The sequence below is a fragment of the Emys orbicularis genome, chromosome 8 (assembly GCF_028017835.1).
Source record: "Emys orbicularis isolate rEmyOrb1 chromosome 8, rEmyOrb1.hap1, whole genome shotgun sequence".
Lineage (NCBI taxonomy): Eukaryota > Metazoa > Chordata > Testudines > Emydidae > Emys > Emys orbicularis.
In genome coordinates this window covers 21,693,845-21,719,798 of record NC_088690.1, presented here as the reverse complement: position 1 = coordinate 21,719,798, position 25,954 = coordinate 21,693,845, and the positions used below count along the sequence as shown (strand labels likewise).

The 25,954-nt window shown below is 40.8% G+C and overlaps 1 protein-coding gene across 1 annotated transcript in view; it reads right to left on the bottom strand.

The window, feature by feature from the left end:
* CTH (cystathionine gamma-lyase) overlaps positions 1-25,954 on the bottom strand; it is a 47,026-nt gene that overhangs the window by 14,308 nt on the left and 6,764 nt on the right. Inside the window, exons 2-10 of the mRNA XM_065409277.1 lie at positions 22,482-22,563; positions 21,915-22,010; positions 11,392-11,501; positions 10,508-10,639; positions 8,211-8,268; positions 6,744-6,821; positions 3,168-3,320; positions 2,783-2,904; positions 700-752 (exon numbers count right to left, since the gene is read on the bottom strand). Coding sequence (XP_065265349.1) covers positions 700-752; positions 2,783-2,904; positions 3,168-3,320; positions 6,744-6,821; positions 8,211-8,268; positions 10,508-10,639; positions 11,392-11,501; positions 21,915-22,010; positions 22,482-22,563 — 884 coding nt within the window. The remainder of the gene's footprint in view (positions 1-699; positions 753-2,782; positions 2,905-3,167; positions 3,321-6,743; positions 6,822-8,210; positions 8,269-10,507; positions 10,640-11,391; positions 11,502-21,914; positions 22,011-22,481; positions 22,564-25,954) is intronic.

The following is a 25,954-nucleotide window of genomic DNA, read 5'->3' as shown; positions in this document are numbered from 1 at the left end:
GATAGTGTGTTAAAGGAAAGTGGGGTGATTATCCTTCCTATCCTTCTTTTATTTAAAAAGTTTTCAATTTGGGGTGCTACTGGATCCTCAATGACACCTGGAAGTACAGGTGGCACCAGGGGCCTAAAGCATCATTTTACAACTGCATTTGTTTAACACATGGAGGGCCACGTGGGGAGGTCATGTCGTTCATCCCCCCCGCCGCCCTTGCGTCCCTCCGATGAGTGAAGTACCAGCAAGAAATTATTTCTATTTGCACCACTGCTTAGACGGCAGCCTTATGGCCATCCTCCACAATGCCTAAAATAAGGGAATTCTCCATCAGCCAGAACCATGGCTTTTAGGGCTACTTTATGCTATTGTGACCCTTTTACCTGGCATTTTATGGGACTGGAGTGGAGGTAAAGAAATCATGGGAAGGTCTTGGTGACAGCATACTGTACCATTCAAAGCAAGAGTCTTCCATTGTTTAAATTTCTAAAATAAGATCACATCACTGCTCATTTCTTGACCAGCCATAAAACGCTCACATGATATAAAAATTAGCTCTATGGTGCTTGGCCACAAAGTGAAACATTCAAATTTTAAACACTACACAGTTTCAAGATGACCACAAAATCCAAACGGAAGCTTTTCTTCCACAGTATGTACAATTTAAGGATTGTTTCATCTTAAATCTCTACTGGAAGACTGACTTACGGATGTTCTGCTAGGCTTTCATATCCTCCCAGACTCTCAGCCAGCGCGAAAAGCTATAGCAGGAAATACAAAAGTTCACTTTGAAAAACTGCTTGTTTATTTATTTGAAACAAAGGCAAGAGGATTTAAAATAGCTACATTGTAGAGGAAAAGGCAATTATGTCTTATAATTTACTTAATTTTGAAGTGGAATTTGCTGAACTAGAAAACCACAAAAAACTTTCATACCATGGAAAAAATACTGGATGCAATAAGAAAAAACAATTGGTATGTAGTTTACTAGCAAAATGTTACTGGGTCTGAAAACATCAGCCTTAACTTGCCTAAAGAAGAGAAGGAAGAGAAAGTAAGCCACTCAAGGGAGAAATTTTTGTCAGGGCTAACCAGGGTGCACCCCTGAGCTTTGAGTATAGTCAGAGTGGGGATGGGGTGAATCTCTTTGAAAAAAATAAGAGCAGAACTAAAAAACTTTAAATTGAAATGACTCCCTCCTCTCTCTTTACCATATCCCTCTCCTGTCCTAACTATTAATTCTTCAGGTTTCATGCACCCCTACACTTTCTGGGCCCAATCAAGGGCAGAACTGATGGAACACTGTTTCAGAGGTATTTTACTTGTGTTTGCAGCCTTACTAGAAGCAGAAAGGTCATGAGATTCTTTTCTCACAAGATTACTCATATGATTTTGCAAACCCAGAAATTTGGAGGAGAATCCAAACTTAACAGAATTCAATTGCTGATCCTTTGAGAAATGCCCACCACCCATTAAAGGTCTTCACTAATCACTGATCTTTAATCACAGATATGTTCTTGCACTAGATGACAAAATGCTCTCTACATACTCTGCTGCATTCAGAAATATACACTAGATGTGTGTCTGCTGAGGATGCAGCAGCTGTCAGGATCAGCATGCCTGCTATTGTACCTCTTGCCTCTTCTGCATTCAGGAGTAATCCACTCCTTGTATACCCAGACAGTCTATTTTAGAAAACACCTCTTTCCTTAAGCATCAGCCCAACAACTGATTAGCCAGGACACTGAGGGGCTGGAGGTGAATACACTCAGAGGGAGGTGAATCCTTGATTCTGGAATTTGCTTCTCCCTATTAAACAAACAGAGGCAGAGATGGCTGACCTTCCAGAGCAGGATGAAAGACTCATTTTTGTACTCAAACCTTTGTTTGTGGGATGTTATTTTATTATGTGAAATTTCAGTTGTGATTTTATTTGGGGAGTGAGGGCTAGTGGTGGTGGGACGGTATGGGAGGAAGAGAAATCCTTAATTTGACTGTCAATATAGCTACTAATTGGTTCTGTTTTAAAAAATTTACCAAAATGTGTCCAGAGAACAATAGCCATGAACAAGTTAAATGATGAAGTTTAAGAAAAAGGGAGCTAAACAATGCTTTAAAGCTCATGTTACGAGAACACCTGTCAGGTGATCTGCCAGAAAGAGGCAGCACTTCCTTTTGGAATATGGATCATGAAGAAGTCTCAAAAGGCATTTTCTATTGTCAAGTATTTTAAAATGTTCTAGCAGTGTTACATCAGAAACAGCTTTTCTGCTTTCAAATTGCATTAACAGTTGTCAGAAGATATGCAAATACACCTCTACCCTGATAGAACACTGTCGTCGGGAGACAAAAAATCTTACCGCGTTATAGGTGAAACCGCGTTATATCAAACTTGCTTTGACCACCGGAGTGTGCAGCCCCGCCCCCCCCGGAGCGCTGCTTTACCGCGTTATATCCAAATTTGTGTTCTATCGGGTCGCGTTATATCGGGGTAGAGGTGTACTTTTAGTAGCAACACATGGTTTAAACTAGCTATATAAGCCCCAGCTATGATTGTAAACACTTCAAATGGGCGGATACTTCCTTTTCTTCCTTCTCATTACTGTGCCATCTCATAATTATCCATTATTTAGATTGTGGTACTACCCAAATAGATTAGAAGCTTCCCAAACACATAGGAAGACAGTCCTTGCTTTGAAGATAACCACTTCCTCTTTCACTCAGAACCCTAACTGAGTCACAATCAGGTTCTCTTACAGAATTAGTTTACATTCATTTGAAGGGAAATTACCTTTAAATTCTTGAGAAAGATTTCAGAATGTTCAAGATTTCCTTTAATGTAAAAGGTGACCATCCCAGGACAGCCAGTGGACTGACGCTTCATTAGCTCATGCTGAGGATGCGAGGGCAGTCCTGAAATTAATCACATTCTGAATAAAACAGCTTATACAGTCTGTTAAAATTGCATCAGAGAAGAGCAAGCCACAGTAAGGCACATAAAAAGCAACCTTCAAGTGTTAAGCAGCATAGAATCAACTGCAAGATAAATGCCTATGCCGGAGTAAAACTTACAAATCAAAGTCAATGGATGTATCAGCAACACCTAGGAATGCAGCATCCTATATCAAACAGAGACAGAACCAAAATATCTTCTCTTCAGAAATCCTGCAACTTACCAGGATAAATGACTTTTTCTACCCGGGGATTTGATTCAAGGTACTGAGCAACAGCCAGTGCATTGTAGAAATGCTGCTTCATCCGGATCTGCAGTGTCTTTAAACCCCGATTGCAAAGGTAACAGTCAAAAGGAGATGGAACTGCTCCAAGGGCTATAAAATAGCACAATATTACAAATATATAAAAAAACCTCTTCTGCCTTATTGAATAAGGTCTTACTTTCCAAACTGACCCCTGATGTTAACAGATGCAATTCCCATTTATTTCTATAGGAACTTTGCCTGTTTATACCAGGGTGTAATTTGGCCCTATATCTGGAAACTCAAACAGAGTACTTTGATACCACACTAAAAATATTCTAACTTTAAAACAAGATAAGGGAGAGAGAGAAAAATACATGTGTTTGTATTTCCTCCTCCCCTCCCCCCAAAATATATGAGAGTCAGGCAGGAGCTAAAACACTGAAGACTCAGGGATGAATCTTATCAGACATACAGCACTCCCTCAGATTACTTTGTTTAGACTTACTTTGTATTCGCCCTGCCTCATGTGTTCTTTATTCAATGGATAAAAATGAATTTGTAAAAATACACAGATGACAGAAAAAATGCAGCTGCCAAAACATAAAAGATTCCCAATTTATCATACAAAAAATCACGTGTGCGTGCTGAGTGATATGGTCATGGGTCTAAAGGAAAACAAATCAAAAAATGGACACCAGCTACATAAAATAGTTTATTAATTATATGCCTCCTTATATACATGTAAGGAGATATTTTGCAGGGTATTAAGGGGGAGAAAACAAATATTTAAATAAGTTTAGAAAGGTTCTGTCCTGACAGTCCTGCAGCCAAAAGTCCTCTGTTTATCCACAGAACAGATACTGCTTCAATCCTGATCTGAAAGGACTACCTCCAACAGATGAGGGCAGTTATTAATGGTTTGTAGCACAGTGGGGCTAGAGGTTCAATTCTGTTAGCACTGTACAAACATACAGTAAGATAGTTCCTGCCTGACAAAGCTTGCTATCTAGGACCCTGATCCTGCAAAGGACATACTCCTCACTTAACGTTGTAGTTATGTTCCTGAAAAATGTAACTTTAAGTGAAATGATATTAAGCGAATCCAATTTCCCCATAAGAATTAATGTAAATGGGAGGGTGGGGTTAGGTTCCAGGGCAGCTTCCCCTACTGTGCAAGCACCAGAGGCGGGGGGGTTCAACCTTCAGCCCGCCCATTCCACTCCTTCCCCCAAGCCCCCACTCTTGACCCGCTTCTTCTCCCCCCCTATCTCCTACCCCTTTACTTCACTCGCTGCCTCCTGGCTCCTCCCACCTCCCTTCTAAATGCCGCAAGCCAGCTGATTGCCGCGTAGGGGAGGGAGGGGGGAGGCGCACCGAGTCCTCGCTCCTCCCCCCTCCCTTCTGCCCGGGGCAATCAGCTGGCTTGTCGCGTTCGGGAGGCAGGGGGAGCCTGTGCGCCGAGTCCTCGCTCCTCCCCCCTCCCTCCTGCCTCCAAAACATCACAAGCCAGCTGATTGCCGCAGGCAGGAGGCAGGGGAGGAGGGGGAAGGGGCTGATCTGCAGAGTCTGCCTGCAGGCGGGAGGCGCTGGGTGAGAGGGGGCCATAGGGAGGCTGCCAGCTGTGGAGAAAGCAGGCAGCCAAACAACGTAAGAGTGGAGCATTGCACAACTTTAAATGAGTATGTTCCCTAATTGATCAGCAACGTAACAACGAAACAACGTTAAGCGGGACGACTTTAAGTGAGGAGTTACTGTACAATGCCTATTTTTATATGCAGAGTACTCCCATTGACGTCAGTGGGACTACTCACAGAGCCTAAAAATTAAGCATGTATGCAAGTCTTTCCAGGATCCGAGTCTCATTTAAGGCATTTCTATATTCAGTCCTTGGTCACTGCTGAATTGGTCCCCATTAAAAAGGTAATTATGATGGGTCAAAAACAAAAAAAAACCCAAACCCCAAACACCTTTGTGTGACAGACTAACAATATCCTGGACAAACCTTATGGAATTAAGATAAATTTTAAAGTAAGCTAAACCTTATTGAATTGGGGTTAATACTATTAGGGTCCATTGTATTAAATATGTAATTGTGTGTGTGTTGTTATGGAACTGCATGTACCTTTTCTAGTCGGAGGGGGTTGCCACTCCCTTGGCAAGGTGCACATATACTAGTTCAAAAGATGAGACACCAACAGACAAAGAAAGGATTTTTGGATAAATAGCCTGCTTTCAAATTGGCTCAAGGCCTTCTTTCTGATCTAGCAAATGGACAGGGGCCCTAATCCTTAGGGAAGAATTGGAAAGACTTGGCCTACTGAGGCACCATTAAACTGGGTGTCTGTTCTGAGCTGAAGCTGTGATTAACTTGAAACCACAAGAAACCCCTTGGGTGGAGTAATGAACATCCCGTATTAGGGTTGGGATGATCACTGATAAGCTTAGTAGCATGCGTTTTTATTGGTTTTAGTATGTTTTGTCTGTAGTGCTTTTACCTTAAAAATAAAAAAGGCTACGCAGAAAGAGCTATGTCACAACTTATGACTCTTATCAGTCTCTGTAGAGAAAGCAAGCAAGTGGGCAAGGACAGCCTCTGCTAGGGATAACACAGTGAAGGCAGGAAACAGTGCAGCCTGGAAATACCCCAGTAAGAAGTGGGTGAGACATGGGGGTCTACACAAGAAAGGCAATGGCTAGGGAGCTGGAAGCCTGAGGGTAGGTGCCCTTGCTGGATCACAGAGGGGGAATACAGGTGCAATTGTCCTGAGCTGTGACACCTGGCAATAAACTGACACTATCAACTCATTTCACATAGGCCAATAGATGACTTGGGATGAATTTAAACACATGACGTGAAGTCCTGGCCCCACTGAACCCAATGGAAATTTTGTCATTGATTTCAATGGAGGATCTCACCCATGGTCTAAGGAACAGAGGCTTGTATAGAAGCCTTTACTAATCCCCTGGGTCATCCAGGCCCTCATAATTAAAAGGACAATTAACCACTTTCTTTGTTTCCTGTTTTTCTGTTCTGACACTTGAAAATAATAAGAAGAAAATCTTTCCATGTATAAGCAGTGCAAATAGTGATAAACATATTAAACAGTGCTTTTCATCAGCAGATTTCAAAGCACTTTACAAAGGTCAGTATTATTTATCCCCATTTTACTGCTTGGGAAACTGAGGCACAGAGCAGCAACATGACTTGTTCAAGTCTACCTAGGAGGCTGCTGGCAGTAGGATGATCAGATGTCCCGATTTTGGGGTCTTTTTTCTTATATAGATTCCTATTACCCTCCACCCCCGTCCCGATTTTTCACATTTGCTCTCTGGTCACCCTAGGTGGCAGAGACAGGAATAGAACCCAGATCTCCTGAGTGCCAATCCAGTGCTATGGACACTAGGCCACAGTCCATCCCATTTAAACTCTTGGGTCATATTTGTAGCCTAGATACATGGATTTCATATGTAAATATACCACATGCTTTCTGTTGTGTACAGGCATACCTGGATCCAATAAGTTTTAAAGAATTTCCTGTGTTGGCTACTTACCATTTTGTAAGAATTTGAGCCTTTCATAGAGATCATCACAATTTACTGAAACCAATCCCATTACAACGTCACTGTGCCCTGAAGATAAAAGAAGAGCATTAAATTGTTAACTTGTTTGTAGTCAGGAAGCTTTCAATATATAAAGGGTTGGGGGGTTGTTTTCTTGGTCCTGCTACTACATACTTCCTTTTCTGTTTTTGCAGTTCAAGACATCAGATATTTCTCCTCACTGCTGCCATCATCTATGCACTGACATGCACAGCCTTTCCTACATGGTACTCCATACAGTTTCGGAACCCCGACGTGGCCCTCAGGCCAAAAAGATTGCCCACCCTTGGTTTATAGAGTGTTGTAACCCTGTATGTACTTGAGTGACAGTCTGTCGGGTCTTGTAAGGAAGTACAGAGCTATTCTTCTGACTCATCCTGGAAATCAGATCATTAGCTCCATTCAGGAATATAAAGGACTCTTTGCTGTACTACTGATTGATCTCTTTATCTCAGAGAAGCCCTTGAAATTGCCAGAGTACACTCTCCTCAGTGAAACAAACCATCTCCCACATCCAGTAATGCCCCCTGGTAGCTGAGGGGTTGTCTACCAGCTTTGTATCAGCTACTGCAGCCCCAGCCAGCAATCCATCTGAGAATCACTGACTGATGCACTCACTTACTGAGCTGCCTGCAGTTGCTGGCTGGGGAGTGGCCCAGCCAGAGTGAGGATAGGGGGACACTGTTGGGGGACATAGTGGGTGTGTGGGTCAGTGATGCATAGCTGGCGATCCAGGTGAGGACCTGCAGAGCAGGAGAAGAGGATTTGTAAATGAGGGGTGGGGATTTAGAAGGGGATATGCATGATCTAAAGGGATACACTGGCTGAGGGAGCAGTCAGAGCTAAGAGCTATCAAGGAAGACAGTCAGAGTTCACACCATCTATTGTGAAACTGTTTCCCACCTAAAGTAGCACCCAGTTTATTAAGCTTCCACTGACTATTTACCCCTACACATTTCAGGAGGTAACGCCAGTCACTTGTGGCCTTCCACTCAGCATTTTTGCACGTGGACATAAGGTGCTTTTCAAACAGTTGAGGGTCATTACAACCAATGGCTCTCCATAACACAGACAAGAGAGAAAGGCAGAAGGTCCTGGAGGGAGAAATGCTAGTCAACTTGCTCAAGAAAGAGCTTAGGTTTGAAAGTACAGTCCTGTTTTAGGGCTTTGTTATTTTAAATTAAATAAAGGCAAATCAGTTGGGCAATATCTGTTGTGTGTATGCTGTGGTCAGGAACTGGGTAGAAATACCACCCATTTATACGTTTCCTCATAGCAAGGATTTCTGAGGGCTCTTTAGACAGATACGGAGAACAAAGCGCATGAAGCAGCAATAGAAACTGATATTTTATGGCAATTATTATTGGTTTTAGACAAAACCAAGAGAACATTTGAGCTATGTAATATTCAGACGCTTACCATTCATGTATTTGGTTGCTGAATACATACAAATATCTGCCCCAAGAGACAAAGGACGCTAAAATGGAACAAACATAGAAGATCTGATTTAACATTCTTTCACCATTTTCAATCACAAACTACTCTCACCTCATCCCACAGAAAGCAGAAATTTGGTGATCAAAAAAACGAAGACTCAAGTAACAGACACACAGGCTGGGAGTTTCAAAAGTACGTCTATCTCCTATTGACTTCAGTGGGAGAAGAGTTAAGGCAATGCAAAGCACTTCTCAAAATCCTACCCCTAGTTTTTAAAATTATTTTATTTCCATTTACAGACTGCACCTACCAGACGGCTTATAGGCATGTACAGAATAGTAACCACTTCAACATGCTTACAACCTAATCAATGTTAACTGCACATACAAAATAACTTGCCCTACCAATCAAAACCCTGAGCCTCTTCAAAGAAAGGCCCAGGTAACCAAGCCAATTTGTTCATTGCATTTTTTTACACTTGTGTCTGGATTTGTCTTTCACCTTAATGACACTGCCACAGGAAAATCGAAGAGTTTAGAGCAGGAGCAACTGATAAACAGAATTCTTCACATTTGCTTAAGTTTTCAAATTGCTCTTCCAAGGAAAGAGTAATTGGAAGTGACAAGAGAAACAGCTGCTTTCTCTAAAAATGATCTGATTTTACATCAGTCACTAAATTACAGACTGCAAATTATTACTCTTTAACACTTATACTGTGTTTGTTCAGTGTGTTAAAAGGCCAATGTAGTTAATAGATTCAGAACAAAAAGGTAGAAAAATCTTGCTGTCAGACTATGTACAGAAGTTTGTACGGTCTTGCTGTCATCTCTCAATAGTGGAATAGTAATTAAAGCACTAGTGCTTTCTTCTATATGCAACATATTAAAGTAATAATAAATTCATGGGGATAGTTATCCTCTTAGTCGTGTGTCCCAGTAGCAACCTTCAAGTGTTTAATACATTACCTTTTAATACTTGTCAGACAATCCTACAGAGTTAATCATTGAAATAGATTTTCTCTCTTGTGATCAAGTTAACGGACATATTAACTAGACAAGTTATTGCATATATTGTTCTTTCAACACATTTCCATATAGAGTCTTGCAGAAGCAACTCAGAGCCAAATTAGAAAAAAGATCACTAAACTTTTTTCAAACTAGGGCCCCAATTCAGCAAAGCACACACTTAAACTTTAAGTACTTGCTTATATGCTTTGATGAACCAGTGCCTTAAAAGGAAGAATATGAGGTATTACCTTGACAATGCCAAAATCTTACAACTTTGTATTTGTGCAGATCTACTTTAATCACATACAAATCCTTTATTTTGTAGCGCCTCCTAAATTTATGAAGAAATTAAAAAGCAAACCAAACACGACAATTCCTGTTCCCAAAATGTAGTAAATTATTAATCTAATTTTCATTAAATCGGATAAGTGTATGTGTGTGTCTTGGCATGAACTGGAAGCATGAACTGGAAACTATACTTTGTCTGAATCTTATTCACTATACTTCAGGATTTTTTAACTTGAAAAAGTATTACCTGCTGCACAAATGGAAAAAATAGGGGAGATTTCTGTGGCCAAAATAACAAGCTCTAAATTACCACAAATAATAACTAAAGATTGTGTAGCTGAGAGGTTAAAGTGTTTTTTCTATATTTCGAAGATGCTGCGTTCAAATACATTGAGGTTATAGTGTTAAAATATTTTGTTCACTTGTTCTCCAAATCAAATGAGATTACAGATTTATTTTTTTTTAAAGAAAACAATTAAAAACACATTGTAAGGCCCAGAAAGGTGTCCTAGATTAAAACAAACAAGACAGGAGAAGAATTCAGCCATTTAAAGAGGAGTTAACTATAAAAGCAACCAAATCAGAAAATCTATTTAAAAGGTCATGTTAAGTCACAGTTAGAGAAGGTAGAAAATTAGCTTCACCACTGTGCTAGTGCCTTAGATAATTGTTTTGATTTAGTGCAACCATTAACTAAATTGGCCTCTTTGTTTTAATAGATCTCACATCTTTATATGGTTAGCTGGTTCTTTTTCCAATTCATTCTTTAAATGGCGTAAAGTGCTTTGGATCAGATCTGTATTAGTTAAAGAGCCAATTGTGCATCACACTTTCAGTGTGAAAGCTTTAAAACAAACCAGAGGCCAAGAGCACACAGTTCTTCATTGGTCGTCCCTTCTGCCATTAGAAATCATTAAAAAAAGATAAATAAATCCCTGTGTACCAACCTTTTTCCCCATTATTTCAGACACCCAGTCAGCTTACCTGGAAATATGCTGACATAAAGGTGTTGTCTACTACTAAAATAATGTCTTTATGTTTATGGATGACATCTGCACAGCCTTGAATATCAATGACCTTCAGAGTGGGATTTGTGGGAGTTTCAAGCCAAACAAGCTGTAATTTTTCAACAAACAGAAATCATTAGTTTTAGATACATTGTGTAATTTACAGGTACCATCACCTATAACTTTCTTTTTAAAAGGACACTTTTTCCTTTTCTTCTTTTGCATATATTCTGAAGAAAGCACCAGACTGAGCCTCACAAACTTACATCTGGGCCTGATGCTATGGATCTCACTCACACATGCACCCTCCTTTCTTAGAATTCCTTTAGCAACAGCTTTACCAATATAATAGTGAATTTTTCTTCATTTTTTAAGAAAAGCTCTTAAAAATCATTAGCTGTATTTAATATTAGTTTGCCAAATGCCATGTTCCCATCCAGCTGTGAAAAGTGTAATTACTAAAAAAGAACCCCATGAAAAAGCAGCCTTTAACCATTAACAGAGTCAACAGCAAAACCTTCCCTCCTCAACCCAGAAGCCCCTTTACAACATTCACCTTTGAACAAACCTTTATTACTAGCCCAATTTTAAAAAAAAATGTCCCTCTCTACATGGCCCCAGAAGTGTTCTGAATTTGCCACCCAAATGCAGAGCATTCCCAAGAAGAGACTTCAGAACTTTTAAGATCTCTGTGTTTATGCTTTCTGCCATAAATAAAAGCCTGTCCTAAGAACTGCTACACTCCTATAGTAAAAACAGCATTTGTAAAAGAACAAAACAAAATAATTGTTTTGTTCTTTTACATTTGCAGTGTGTCTCAAGACACACTGCAAATGGAATTCAGGAGTATTCTTCCATTACCTTTGTATCTGGTGTGATTGCAGCCTCCAGGCATTCCAATTTGCTACAGTCAACAAAAGTAATCTTCAAACCCATTCTGGAGGCTACCTTCCTGAAATATCTGTTTGTACCTAAGACAGGAGAAACACTGTATTATGAAAGATATGCTTCTGCTTTACACTCATTTTATAAGAGGGAAGAAATTTTCCATGAACACTAGAGCACACTCACTGATTTTCATTTTATGGGTAAGAAAGGCTCAAGAGGGCGGGTGGAAGACAAAGGCAGGATGCTTTATGCAAAAATTAGACTAGTAATTTTGTATTTTTTAAAATACCTTTTAATGACTGGATGGGCTATTCCCTTACTGTATGCAATTCAAGCTGCCACTTCCCCCTTTTCTCTGGACTTGCCACCAGATGATTCGTGCCAAAGCTGTGTAAAAACTTGTAGAAAACACATTTAATAACAATAATTCCAATGCCAGCCAAGTAACTATGTACAGAAGACCTTGATTATATGATAACTTATCCAAAGTATGTGTTGACCCTTGACTGACAAGCCATCCAGGTTGGGCAGAATTGTGGGAGATGGTGCTAGCAGAAAGGAAATTACTGGGTAAGAAATTTTCTGTTCTGCAGCCCACTGTCTCCCACAATTCTGCTACACATGCGAAGCAGCGAACAGGACCAGAGAGGGATAACAGAACAAACACAAAGGAAACAAAAAGACCTCTCCCTTTTACAAGATTGCTCAAACAACATGGTTATTACTGGACCACCACCTTTAAGACTTTCCTGCCAAAGGAGCCCTCCGCAGAAGACAGAAAGTCCACTCTATAGCATCTGATAAAGGTTTTAGTTGATGACCATATTGCTGCTTTGCAGATCTCTGTGGTGCAAGCATATGCTCTTTTGGCCCATGAGTCACCATAGATATTGTGCAGAGCTCCTTGATTCCTTCTGGTACAGGAACATTGGCTGCATTGTATGCCTCAACAATACATAATCTGATCCATCTAGCAAGGGAGAGCGTCAAGATTCTGAGTCCTAGAGTTTGGTTGGAAGGAGACAAATAGCGTGCCTGACCTCCTCACGGACTCCGTATGCTTGATGTAAATCTTTTGTGTTCTTCTAACATCCAAAGTGTGCCACAGCTTCACAGCTGGGTGTTGTGGCTTTGGACAGAATGAAGGGAGGGAAATCTCCCGTGAGGCATGGAAAGGAAAGTTCACCTTTGGCAAGAAAATTTCTGGCATTCTTAGCACCATCTTGTCATCGTGAACATGCAGTAAGGTTTCTGCATAGCTAAGGCTGCCAGTTCTGAAAGTCACAGGGCAGATGTGATAGCCACCAGAAAACAGGTTTTGATGGAGAGGTAGTATGATGATGCAGAAGTCAGGGGTTCAAAAGGAGGAGTGGTTAGGGCTTTCAACACCAGTGGTGGATCCCATTTAGCGAAGGTCAGTCCGACCACCAGTCTGACTGCTCTGAGAAGCCTGGAAACCTGAAGGTTCTTGGTCAGGGAGCGTAAAGATTCTGTGAACAGTACGCTACAGAGGGCTGATACCTGAAGTCCCTTATCCACCCCTTGAAGGAAGTCTAGAATAACTGCAATCCCAGGATCTTTTGGGTTTGCTCTGTGCTCGATTGACACCAAAGCCTGAATTTAGTCCAAATGGATGAGTAGGCTTTTAGAGTGCAAGCTCTCCTAGAGGAGAGCTAAGTCCTCTATCTCTTCTGAAGATAGGCCGAGCACAGCTAACACTTCCCTTTCAATAGCCAGGCTGCTAGATGAAGGCGTCTACGAAATCCACTGAGGTTTGGAAGTCCCCTTGAGACAGACGTCATTATCAAAGCGAGGATCTCCATCTGAAACTTTGTTTTCTTCATCCATTTGTTGAGCCTTTTGAAGTCAAGGATGGCTCTGATTCTTCCTGTGCCCTTCTGAATAGTGAAGAAAATAGAGTAAAACCCTGAAAAGCATTCTTTTGGGGAAATCCTATCACTCACATGTCCAGAGGTGGAAGAGCTCATTCTGGAACAACTTGCGCTTGGCAGGATCCAAGGTGACTGGAAACTGGAGGAGGGGGTGTGGTGGAGTCCTCATCTCAAGAGAGTAGTAACTCTGGCATGCTCCCTCTCAAATCCACTTGTTTGTGGTTGAACTAAACCATTTGTCTTGAAAATAGTACACCCTGTCTCCAAAGCTCAGGTCTGGGTCAAGGTATGTTTGCTTATTGTGATACCGAAGATGGGGGTTTTCCCCTCACTCCTCAGTTCCAAGGTTTTTCCCTTACATATCTGTTGTCTTTTCTCTGGAACCTCCATAAAGAAAATGAATGAAAGAAGTGTCTCTGTCTGCATGTGGGTTTGTAGTCCCTTCTTAGAGCACTAAGTGGAGAAGGGAGGATTGATTGGTTTTAGCTGCATTTTCAACCACTATCTTATCCAACTTTTCTCCAATGAGGAGAGATCCTGTGAATTTAGAGAAGCAAAGGGCTTGTTTGAAGAGAGTAAATTACTTTACAGGGAAGAAGCCATGCCTCGTGGCCGCAGAGCTCGATGCCATGGCCCCGGCACAAAACTGCATAGCATCAATTGACACACTGCCACAAATGCTGTTGCTATGGAGATTTTCATAAGTATAGACAAAGTTGGTTTGGTTTTTGCCCTTAAGAGCTTTACATTATTCCAGCCATGACACTACGGCTCGAGCAAAGCAAGTGGCTGCCAGAGATGCTCCGAGAGTGTCTGGGGAAGCACTGAAGTCCCTTCTGAGGGTGGCGTCCACCTTCCTATCCATCAAATGCTTGGGAAAGAAGTCTTCTTTGGATGGAATAACCATATCCCTTGCTAGAGATGCTACTGCAGCATTGACTTTAGGCATGTCAGTGACAGCATTTTTTGACTCCTGGATCTTGTACAATTTGAGCGTGTACTTTAGTGATTACCCTTTTCAGGGGCTTCCCACTCCTCCCTCATTACCTCCTCAAATGGCACGTACAGGAGCATAGAGAAGATTTAGCAGGCAGTATTTACTCTGAATCTTGGGCCTGCTTAGGTTGGATCTGTATAGTGGAGACAACTTTTTCCACGTGGCTTCAAACTTCTCGGGGGGGGTGGGGGGGTGGGGGAAGGACACAAAACAAAACCTTTGTTGCATTTTATCTGTGTCCTGCTCAGAAACTAAGTCTGATAGCTCTCCTTCCTTGGTAGAGAAGGAAGACAAAATACTTTTGGGGCTTTTTCTTATCTTTTTTGTTCTTTACTTTTTCGGGAGATGGGAGGGGAGAAGTGCAGGGGGGCACATGCTTTTCAGGCATGACCACACAGCTATGCCCTGGGCAGAGTCTTTTGTGCCTAGCCTTTCATAGGCCCTTGACCATGCTGGAAACTTCTCCCTTGGAGTCCTCCCCCATAGGCTCCCACTCCCCCAAGCTGGGTGATGGGGACTCATTGCCAGAGTTTCCTGACTCAAGCTGGGAGGGAGGGGGGCTGATTGTGAGCCCAGATTCTTTCCCCAAAGTATTGAGCACCCATTTCAGGACTGAGGTGTGGGGTTGAGGTGGGAACAGTAGCCCTGCTACAGACTTATCCTGATTTTGAATTGCCCTGGGCTGGCAGAATGAAGTCCTCCTGGTCCTTAGAGCCTCTCCCAGTTCTGTTTTAGGTTTCCTCATAAGGATTTTCTGTGGTAGAGTCACCGCTTCCTGGGGAGATCGGGTCCCAACATGTGTGTCTGGCTAAATGCTCCGTGCCCTAAGCTGGCTGACCCTTGCACTGCTAGATTAGGCAGGGTGTAATTCACCCTCCATGGAGCCCGTTAAAGTTGCCTCCCAGATGGAGCAACATCTGGGCTTAGCTCTGTATTTGGGTGGCTGCTCTGCTATCCCTGAAAGGGGGCAGAAGATCTCAGCAGGGAGGCACTGAAGCGGAGACTCCGTACAGTTTCACCGCTGCACTGCTGAATACCTGGTCCAAGAGAAGGAGAAGAAAAACAAAGAACGCTGTTCACCGCTACCTGAAAACAAAGAAAATAAAAAGGCAAAGGAAAGGTCAGAAGAAAAGAGAACCGCAACTGACTGCTGCCAGGGAAGCAGAAAATCTGGTGGCAGCCAGAGAAAGGGGGTTGGTGGAGTGCTGCAGCTTGAACTGCCTCTGGAACGGCACACAGGAGGCGACTAGCTCATACATAGCAGAATTATGGGAGATGCTGGGCTGCGGAGTCTTGTATTTTCAAACAGTGCTGTGGATGTAAGTAATGGGAGACCATTAAGGCTATTGTTTCAGATACATTTCTTAAGTACTTTTTATTTTGTACTATTATATTGGTCTCTCCTATAGGAAGATGAAAGTCAGGATTGAAACGAAATCTTTTTACTGGTCCCAAAGTGCACACCCATAGTGGTTTTCAACTTGAGACCTGAAAAGAAGAGGAAAAAAAAAATTGAACGCTAGAATACCAATGTATCCGTTGTACTAAATGCTCTCCTTACTCTGATTTGGGGCATTCAATACACAATACTAATGGGTTTTGAATATCACTTGGAAAGCATTATGCTTAGGACTATTTGAATGTTTTCCCCTTCATATATGAAACTAGCTATTATTAATAAAACAAAAGAATGGACTTACTTTTGTTACATGGCTGAATTACAACACTTGTTAATTACATTAATTTTCCGTTTTTCAGACAGTCCATCTGAGTTTGCCTTCTTCCTCCCTTCCCTCCAGCCCCTTGCAGTTCTACTCTCCACATCATCTTTTCACACCCCCACCTCCCCTAATTCTCCTCACTGTCATATGTTTCCACCATGCAGCTTCAGAGTAGTCACCTGTTTCAGAGTCTATTTAGTAGGCTTAACTAAGAATTTAGGTGGGAAGAGAAGAAGCAGGAAGAGAGATTACAATTATTTTGTTTCTTGTCATTCCATTACAGTCGGTAGTGACAACAGCAAGGAGACTGATATTCCCCATAGCCAGTGTGGATAAAAATCAATCGGATTTTTTTTTATAAAAGGTTTTTCCCCCCCTCAAAAAAACCTATCTAAAGAGAGTATTAATTAAGATCTTTGAGCTATAATGTATCTCATCATGGAATAGGGATTATAAATTCTAATTCTACAGTATGAGACGATATATCCATGTAATGTTTAAGTAAAGTTCTAAGTAGTTCCAACAGTTCATGGATTAGGGACCAAATCTTATGGCGTTCCAGGGGCTTCTGTATAGATTATTTAGGTTAATCTTTCTATCTACCCAATGGGACTCAGTGCTCAGTCTAGAAGATACCATCAGAGATGCTTAGTTTTGCAGTTCTCAAACTGTGGATTTGCGGCTCCAGAGATAACATAATTGTTAACAGCAAAAATGTATTTAAATAATATATAGAGGGGAGAAATAACAGACCTCAACCCTATTGTCCCTCTGCAAATTTGTGTACACAGAGTCAATCCTTCACTTCTCTCTAAAAGTGCAAATTTTCAAAAAGTTCAATGAATAGAAGATCGTTGGGGGCGGAATAGGTCTGGACAAGGAGAAGAGGTCTGGAGATAAATGCAAGAAAGGAGGGACAGACAGTAGAAACAAAAGTGAAACTGTTTGAGCAGCATATTCCAGAAGACTTGAGGTCTTTCTGAGTATAGCCTTCATTGATTTGAGATCTACCATACCATTCTCTCACTAGAACGGAAAACCTATAATGGCAGCAGGCAGTAAAAGAGACCCAGTTTGGGAATATGTTAATGAAGTTCCTCTACCTGTGGGTAAGACAGGAATGCGTGCAAAATGCAAACAGTGCAACAAAGAAATGCAAGGCCTGGTTTCCCGAATGAAACAACATCATGAGAAGTGTTCCTTCTCGGGAGGAAGCTGCGTTGAAGATGATGAAAGGAACATGTCTGAACATGCAGGATCTTCAAGTCGGTAATTTTTTTTATTTCATTCTTCTTTCTTAAGGACTGCCTGTCTTCCTTCTGGACTACTCTTGAATTCTCATGTTTGAGCCAAAAAAACAAATGATAGATAGATAGATAGACAGACAGACAGTACCATAGAGTAACATCTATCATTTTAGATGCACTTGTGATAAAAAATAAATAGCTGAAATAGGCAGATCTTCCTTTTACAATTTCACCTTTAAAGTAGTACTGAGTGTCAGTGAATGCAATGAGTAATACTAAATGAGCAGTATGGTAATAATTAAATAACTGCACTGACTTATTTTGTTTAGGAGACTCCATCCTCAACATACAGGATTCTGAAGACTATCCACCTTCAAGATCACCATCATTTTCTACAGTGGCAGATAACTCTGAAAATGATAATGTTTCAGTCACATCACGTATGTCACATAGCCACAGTATATCACCTGTAGCAAAAAGAAAAACAAATCTCCATCATCCAGAAACAACCATAGATAAGTTTGTGATAAGAACCAGCGGATTACAAAAAAAGGTGATTGATGAAAAAAATTGCCTGGTTTGTTTATGCAACAAACTCTCCTTTCCGTATGATTGAGAACCCACACTTCATTAACATGGTTCAGTCATTAAGACCAGGATACAGTCCACCCAACAGAGCAGATGTCACAGGCAAATTGCTGGATAAAGTGTATGAAAGAGATTGAGCAGGGTGCAAAAGTTCTAGAGGGTAACATTGTTAACTTGAGTCTTGATGGGTGGAGCAATGTCCACAATGATCCTGTTGTATGTGCTTGTGTGACAACAGAAGAAGGGAATGTCTTCCTTACAGAAACAATTGATACATCAGGAAATGTACACACAGCAGAATACTTACAGTAGCAGCAGTAAAAGCTATAACAAACTGTGAAAAAAAATTCAAATGTCTAGTACGCAGCTTGGTCACAGACAATGCTGCAAATGTATCCAAGATGAGAAGAAATTATTTAGAAGAGAGCGAAGAAAGTCCCAAATACGGTTGCATTGCTCATTTGATGCACCTCCTAGCCAAAGACTTCAGTGTTCCAGAAATAAAGGCTAATGTTGTTGAAATTGCAAAATACTTCCGTAACAACCACTTTGCAGCAGCTGCTCTGAAAAAGGTGGGAGGAACCAAGCTAACTCTCCCACAAGACATACGATGGAACTCAGTAGTGGACTGTTTTGAGCACTATATCAAGATCTGGCCTAATCTGATGACAGTTTGTGAACAAAATTGTGAAAAAGTAGATGGCACTGTCACAGCCAAAGTTCTCGCCATTGGGCTTAAGAGAAAAGTTGAACACATGCTGAGTACCTTGAAGCCTATTTCTGTAGCCTTGAACAAAATGCAGGGAAATCGCTATTTTATTGCTGACGCTGTTGAAATTTGGAAGGAACTGAGTGAGATCTTAAAAAGAGAAATATGCAATGACAGAGTTAAATTACAAAAAAAACTATGAATGGGACAAGGACTATCTCCAGCTCATTTTCTTGCAACTATTCTCAATACTCAGTACCAGGGTCAAACCTTAACTGCTGAAGAAGAGGAGTTGGCTATGACATGGACATCCAGCAATCATCCCTCCATAATGCCAACTATAATAAACTTCAGAACTAAGGGTGAACCATTCAAGAAATATATGTTTGCTGATGATGTTTTAAAGAAAGTCACACCAGTGAACTGGTGGAAGTCACTTAAGCACTTGGATTCGGAGACTGTTGAAGTGATAATCTCACTTAACAGCAGTAACTTCTTCTGCCAGTGTAGAAAGGATATTTTCTTCCTTTGGACTAATTCATTCCAAATTTAGAAATCGTTTGGGACCTGAAAAAAGCAGGAAAGTTTGTTTTTCCTTTTCCAGATTATGAACGAACAGGAAAATGAAGGTGAAGACGACTGACTTAGTTACAGAAGCCAATATTTTAAGTTTCTTGTGTTGACGTGGCTGACATAGTTGATTTAATTTTTTTTTAAATATTTCATTTAACTATTTTAGTTAAAAACAATGTTAACAAAAACAAGCCTGATTTTAAAAAACTTGAATGTTTAAATTCAAAAATTCATATTCTTGTTTTGTTAAAATATTATGTGTTTGCTGTTGAAGAAAAAAATCCAGAATACATAACATAGTTGTTTTAGTTAAATAAAACAATTTAAATGTCTGTCTGGTGATGTTCTCCTCCTAATACAGCATGGCAAGAAAATCCTCCAAATATTAATGATTAACCTGTTGAATTGGAGATATTTATGAAGTCATTGGGAGGTGAACTATCTCCTTCAATTACTTTTGGTAAAATAACCAATCATTTATTTTCTGATATAGCTGTAAAACTAATCTGAAAAGTTTTCAAAATAAATCACTTTAAAAAATGTATAGTGTGTACCTTCTAAAAAATGAAACCTACATCTATCTCTGATTTGTGAAGAATATGTATTAAGGTTATAACAACCTTATGTAGAAATCCATAATTAAATCGAGGCTTTCTGACTAGTGATTTAAATCATAATTTAAATCAATTTGATTTAAATCAAATCCACCCTGGTGAGCTCATTAACTCAGAGGTTTAGCCACAAAGCCTACAGCGATGACCAAGGGCTGTAGGCATATCCAGTGTAATTTTTTATTTATTTTTTTTAAACACTGGAAATAACCTATTTAAAGAGAGATGTCAATCTCACCAAGACAATTCTGTCTGGGCAACTTCGATGCCCATGTAGAGAATGGGTTTTCTGAGTCAACTTGGGTTCGCATAAGCATATGACATTTAACTTGCGGATTCCTTTTGGCTCCATACATGTAAATAGACTCTTTAGATCTTATTTCTGGGTTGGGAATGTGAGGATCACACCCTTGTCATGCTAGCATTACCTTTTTCAGGTGGAGATAAAGGCTCATTTTTGCTCTCATCAGTGTAGAAGACTTTCCCCCTCCCCCCCATTTATTCTGTCTGGGAAAGTAATGGACCAGGTTGGATTGCATACTTCTGCAGAGAAATACTCTACAGCCAGCAGCCTACTTTACTGATTGCCTGGTAGGACATTATGATGATTTATCATCTTCTGACACAATGGTTCCTTAGTAACCCCCCTTTTTTAAGCTATCCCCACAGGTTATCCTGGTATATGGATGACCTGCAAGTGATGAAGCATGAGGGGAGGCGGTTTGTAACAGCAGCCAATAGAGGCTACATGGCAGGGGTCAGTATCCCATCTCCAGTGGTCACGGTTGAAAGGCTGGAGCCTGAAAGATTGTAGTGTGGAGCATTTAAGTCTCAGGCTATGCTGGTTTTGGTAGTGGAAAAGTAAATTCCACCATTTCCTCTGTAAATTTAAGTCAGCAGCACTGCTTCATGTACTGGACAGCCAGGTAAATCTAAGTGGCTTGGAAAATAAGTTAACATTTTTTTAATATGAGAAACTGCTTTGTGGATAATGGAGGGCAAGGTGCTGAATTCCTTCAAACATACTGTCCAGCTCTTGCTCAAGAAATCATCTTTTAACAAATATTGCCAAATGGTTGGCCTTTCCCTAACCTTTCCTTTACTGAAGAGGCAGCTAATCAACTTGTGGCATCTGGACTCTTCTGTCTTTTTTCAATTTGGTTCAAGACCTGGGTATGATATGGAGGCTATACTAGCTATGTTGGTTGATTATCTCCTTGTAGTGATGAACAAAGGTCACCTGTTGACCATGCTGATTATTCTAGCTCTCTCTGCAGACCATGAAACAGGAACCTTGAGGTGGTATTTACTTTCTCGAAGACTCTGGCAGAAGTGGACAAGGTCACATTTCCATTAATATATTCTTTCCTCTGAAAGTTCCCAGAGTAATATGAACAATTCCTTCTTTACCATATGGAGGCTCAATAAGGATATGTCACCCCTCCCCCATGTAAGGCTCCATAAGGATGTGTCATCCCTCCTGTTCACGTTTGTGAGGCCACTAGATAAGAAGATCACTAGAAAAGAAGATCACAAGATAACATGGGCTGCAATGTTATCAATATATATTGAGAACTCACAGCTCAAACAGACTCAGACAAGGCTTTCACAGTTCCTGGTAAAGATAATAGTTTGCAATGAGAGCTGTCTGAAACTCAATCCAGACAGGATTGAGGTGAAGCTGGTGAGTAGAACAGGTAATCTAGAGGAAGCGACAGAGATGATTTTTTTTGTTTTGTTTTCTGGAACACTGACTATCTGGGGCCATTTTGGATCTTTAGCAGCTACTGGATTCCTAAGTAGAATCAACATTTATCTGTGCAAGCTAGGAGGTTGGGACTTTTCCTCTCAGAAGCAGACACCACCAGTTAGCCATACCTTTTGAGTTCTCCAGCTTAAACGAGTGCAACCGTTCTACAAACAGTCACATCTCCACCTTTGGCCAACGAAGTCATGAAGGAATGGTCTGTTATTACAGAAGACTTTTCATTGCATGAAGTATTCTTTCCAATTAAAAATAAGGTCATCATAAATATGCAATTCAAACAATAGCTGGTTGAACATCCTAAATGCTTAGTTATCTATGATCAATTTAATATATTTAAGGTGTAGTACAGCTAACACAGTTAAGACCTAACATATATTTGTGCTCACTTACCTCCATAAACATCATCCATACAGATAACAGTGTCTCCCATCTTTAACAAATGTGCAATATTCATAGTAGCTGCTAAGCCTGAAGCATAAGCTAAACCTAGAATAGAAAAAAGAATCACTGTGGCAGAGAACATACATATTTACATTTTAATAGAGAGATGTCTTTACATCATGTTATGAACATAAAATTTCTGTTCCCCCTGTCTCCCCCGTTTTCCTATTTAGTGTCAGTGTTTTATAAAGGGCCAGGTTCTGCCACTCTTACTTATACTGAATAGTACGTTACTGCATGAGTAGTTCTACTGACCTGCAGAGTGGAGTTGATATTTATATACGAACCATGGTTAGCATTTTTGGTTAAAGAATATTAATTCAGGTATATTTTAAGAAAAAAAGATTAGACCAGTGAAGAAGCTGACAAAGTAAATGCTGACAGCAAAACCTGAGTTAAATGATTTACTGTTAGTGGTCAAACTCCAGTGCTCCAACCCTCTTAGGATACTTTTACTGCAGTCCACTCAAGATACACATGTGGACATATTTCTTAATGAAAATGCTGAGAGCTTACAGTACTTGGCTCCATCCAGTGCAGCGACAGCCTTTTCCAGGCAATTCCGAGTAGGATTTCCACTACGGCTATATTCGAAACCCTGTGGTGAAAACAACAGTAAGTGTTGGAGATTTTGGAGGAGGTGCTGTACAATAATATAGTTAAACTTGTACTGACAATCACCGGTCTTAAAATTTGGTAAAATCCTAGACCATCCAAGAAATCCATATTCCTAACACTAAGTTTATGCATCCAAAAAATAGCCACCTGCTATCACAAGCTGTTGTACACCACCCCACAGGGACCCAACAGCCGTTGCTTGTCAGAACAGAAGACAACCTATTTGCAGTCAAACTAAGCGCTCTCATAAGCTCTAGTAAGTCATTTCTCTGAGACATAACCATAATTTGGCTGATAAGGTTTTAATACGTCCTGTTATATTTTGTTGATAATTAGTCTCACATTAGAAGCCCTTTTTAGTAAAAGTAGTCTTTCATAGTTCAATTCCAAGCATTAACATTTATCCCTCCATTTTGGGAAACTGAGGCTAGAGCTTCAGCTATGTAAATCTGCACAGCTCCACAGATTTCATGTAGCTATGCTAATTTACATCAACTAAGAATCTAGCCTGTATGTCTAAATCACATGCAACTTTTAAAACTTAGGGGTTAGTATGGGAAATCTGGATGCAGTGTGTGCTCATTAAAGTACAGGCTGTATTATAATGAAGATAAAACCACAATAAGTTAATTTGCTACCATTTTAAAAATTAACTCAGTTTTTGGCACCAGCTGATTTTAAACGTCTTATTCTAGCAATAATCTTATGAGACTCCCTCATGGACGTTCAAATAGGACATAATAATCTCTCTGGTACTTTGCAAAGGGTCCACGCACCTTTAACTCCAGTTGACCTCAATGGGAGGCAATGAATATTTCAGGATCAGGCTCAAATATAGTGTAGTTGGGGCTTGATCCTGCATCCATTGAAGTTAATGGTAAAGTTCCTACTGGCTTCAAATGGTGAAAGACCAGGTCCTGAATCCTGTTCCACAATTCTAGAATGCAGTGCTGTCTCAAGTTTTCAGCAATGCATGACTGTCACACAGTGATGCCAAAATGTATAACTGGTAGTCACATGAGCTGCCTCAGAACAAATGTTTACATATCTGCAATAATAAACTGAACGGAATCCAAAACCTCCAGGGCCCTAATCAAAGAGAAAGATGAGCTTCCCTTTTAACACACACAACACTCCTGCCAATTGCAAGGCAGGAGCTGCAGAAGGCCTGTCAGTAGATTTTGAAAGCCACAAAGTCAGTCTGAAAAATTATGATCCCCAAAAGGACAAGTATTTTCTTGGCACAAGTCATCCTAAATTCCAACTGGCATGTTGGGAAGACCTTCACTGGTGCAATGAGCCCAACAGCCCTCAAAGGGGCATTGGAGCTCTGTCTAAAGAAACTCAACAGGGGGAAAAAAACGGGGGGGGGGAGGAAGGGAGAGAGTCTGGTTAAGTATTCTGATGTCTTTCTAGTTTCAGAATCCCAGTGTAAAGAGATTCTTCATCCTGTTCTGGATTCTGATACAAGCTCACACAAGGTAAGGAAGTTGTCTTTGAACTTGCAGTAAGAACGTGCCTCAGAAAGTTGGATAAAAAGTATATTCCATTAACTCTCCTGTATTTCTGTTCTCCAACTGACTGTAAACAGCTTGTGATTATTTGCTATTTTAACTCAAATTTGGCAAATAATTATTGGTCTGTTGCTCATTCACAAGTATTTGATATTTAAATTCAAATTCTGTCAGGAGGACAGTGAGAGGACACACTGATCACATGGTATGTTTCCATTCCTTAGTTAAATAAGGGTAATGCTTAGAATGGGGGGGGGGGGAGAGGGGGAAAAAAATCACATTTATGAATTCAAAAGTTTATTTTTCACAATTATTGCCCAAAGTCTGCTTAAAATTCTTAGTTTCCACAAACATTTCTGCCAGTATTCTCTATTATATTTATGGAAAGTGAGCAGCAAATGTTTGCTAACATTGTCGGAAGACAGGTTACTGGGCTCGATGGACCTTTGGTCTGACCCAGTAGGGCCATGTTTATATTCTAATTGAAGCAAATTCATTTAACAATACAGAGGAGGTTTTTTTGTGGTTGTTGTTTATTACAGTATGGGTCCAGATTACATTCTGCTATCAAATTTCAGATGAAGTAGTATTCTGCTTGCCCATAGACCATGTGATAAAGGACAGAACATTCATCTGGCTATCAGTTTACTGATGTCGAAAGCACTTCGGAATCTACACCAACACATCTACAGAGAGTCAAAGGCACAAAGAGGAGTTAGGTACTCAACTCCAACTGACTTTTAGTTTGTGTCTTTGAAAATTTCCCTTAGAGACTGTATGTTTTTTCAGATCACAGGGAAAGAGGAGGTTACTCACCCTGTGCAGTAACTGACGTTCTTCGAGATGAATGTCCCTGTGGGTGCTCCACTCCAGGTGTTGGTGCGTCCCTGCGCCTTTGCTCAGAGATTTTTGTAGCAGTACTCGTACTGGCCACACATGCGCAGAGGCTGCCCCCCGCTCTGAGTCTAGCTTAATAGCACGCATGCGTGGCCGGTCTCCTCAGTTCCTTCTCTACAATGGAGGCTACCCCAACTCCGAAGTAGAGGGGAGGAGGGTGGGTAGTGGAGCACCCACAGGAACACTCATCTCGAAGAACGTCAGTTACTGCACAAGGTGAGTAACCTCCTCTTCTTCTTCGAGAGATGTCCCTGTGGGTGCTCCACTCCAGGTGACTTAAAAGCAGTGTGTCTCAAGGATATAGGGACTTCAGATCTGATAGGAATGCCGTAGATAGTACAGCCCTGCCCAAACGTATATCAGAGAGAGGGCCTTGAGTAAGGGCATAATGTTTAACAAATGTGTGTTCAGAGGACCAAGTGGCTGCTTTACAGATGTCAGCCAGGGGAACTTTGCGTAAGAAAGCTACAGAGGCAGCCAGAGATCTAGTGGAGTGAGTTCTGATGCCATCTGGAGGTGTAACGTTCTTCATCTGATAGCACAATCGGATGCACTGAGAAATCCAGTTTGAAAGTCTCTGGGTAGAAATAGGAGTCCCTTTGGAACGCTCTGCGATGGAGACAAAGAGTCTAGAAGAATTTCTAAAAGGTTTGGTTCTACCCAAATAGAAGGACAAGGCCCTGCGTACATCTAATGTGTGCATTGTGGCTTTGAATGAGTTGGCATGTGGTTTCGGAAAAAAGGTTGGTAGGTGTATTGGCTCATTAATGTGGAATGATGAATGCACCTTTGGAAGAAATTTAGGGTGCAATCTGAGGGTAACCTTGTCCTTGAAAAATAGCGTATATGGTGGGTCTGCCATAAGAGCTGCTATTTCTCCTGCCCGTCTGGCGGAGGTAATTGCCACTAAAAATGCTGTTTTCATCAAAAGGTTTAAAAGGGAGCACATGGCTAGGGGTT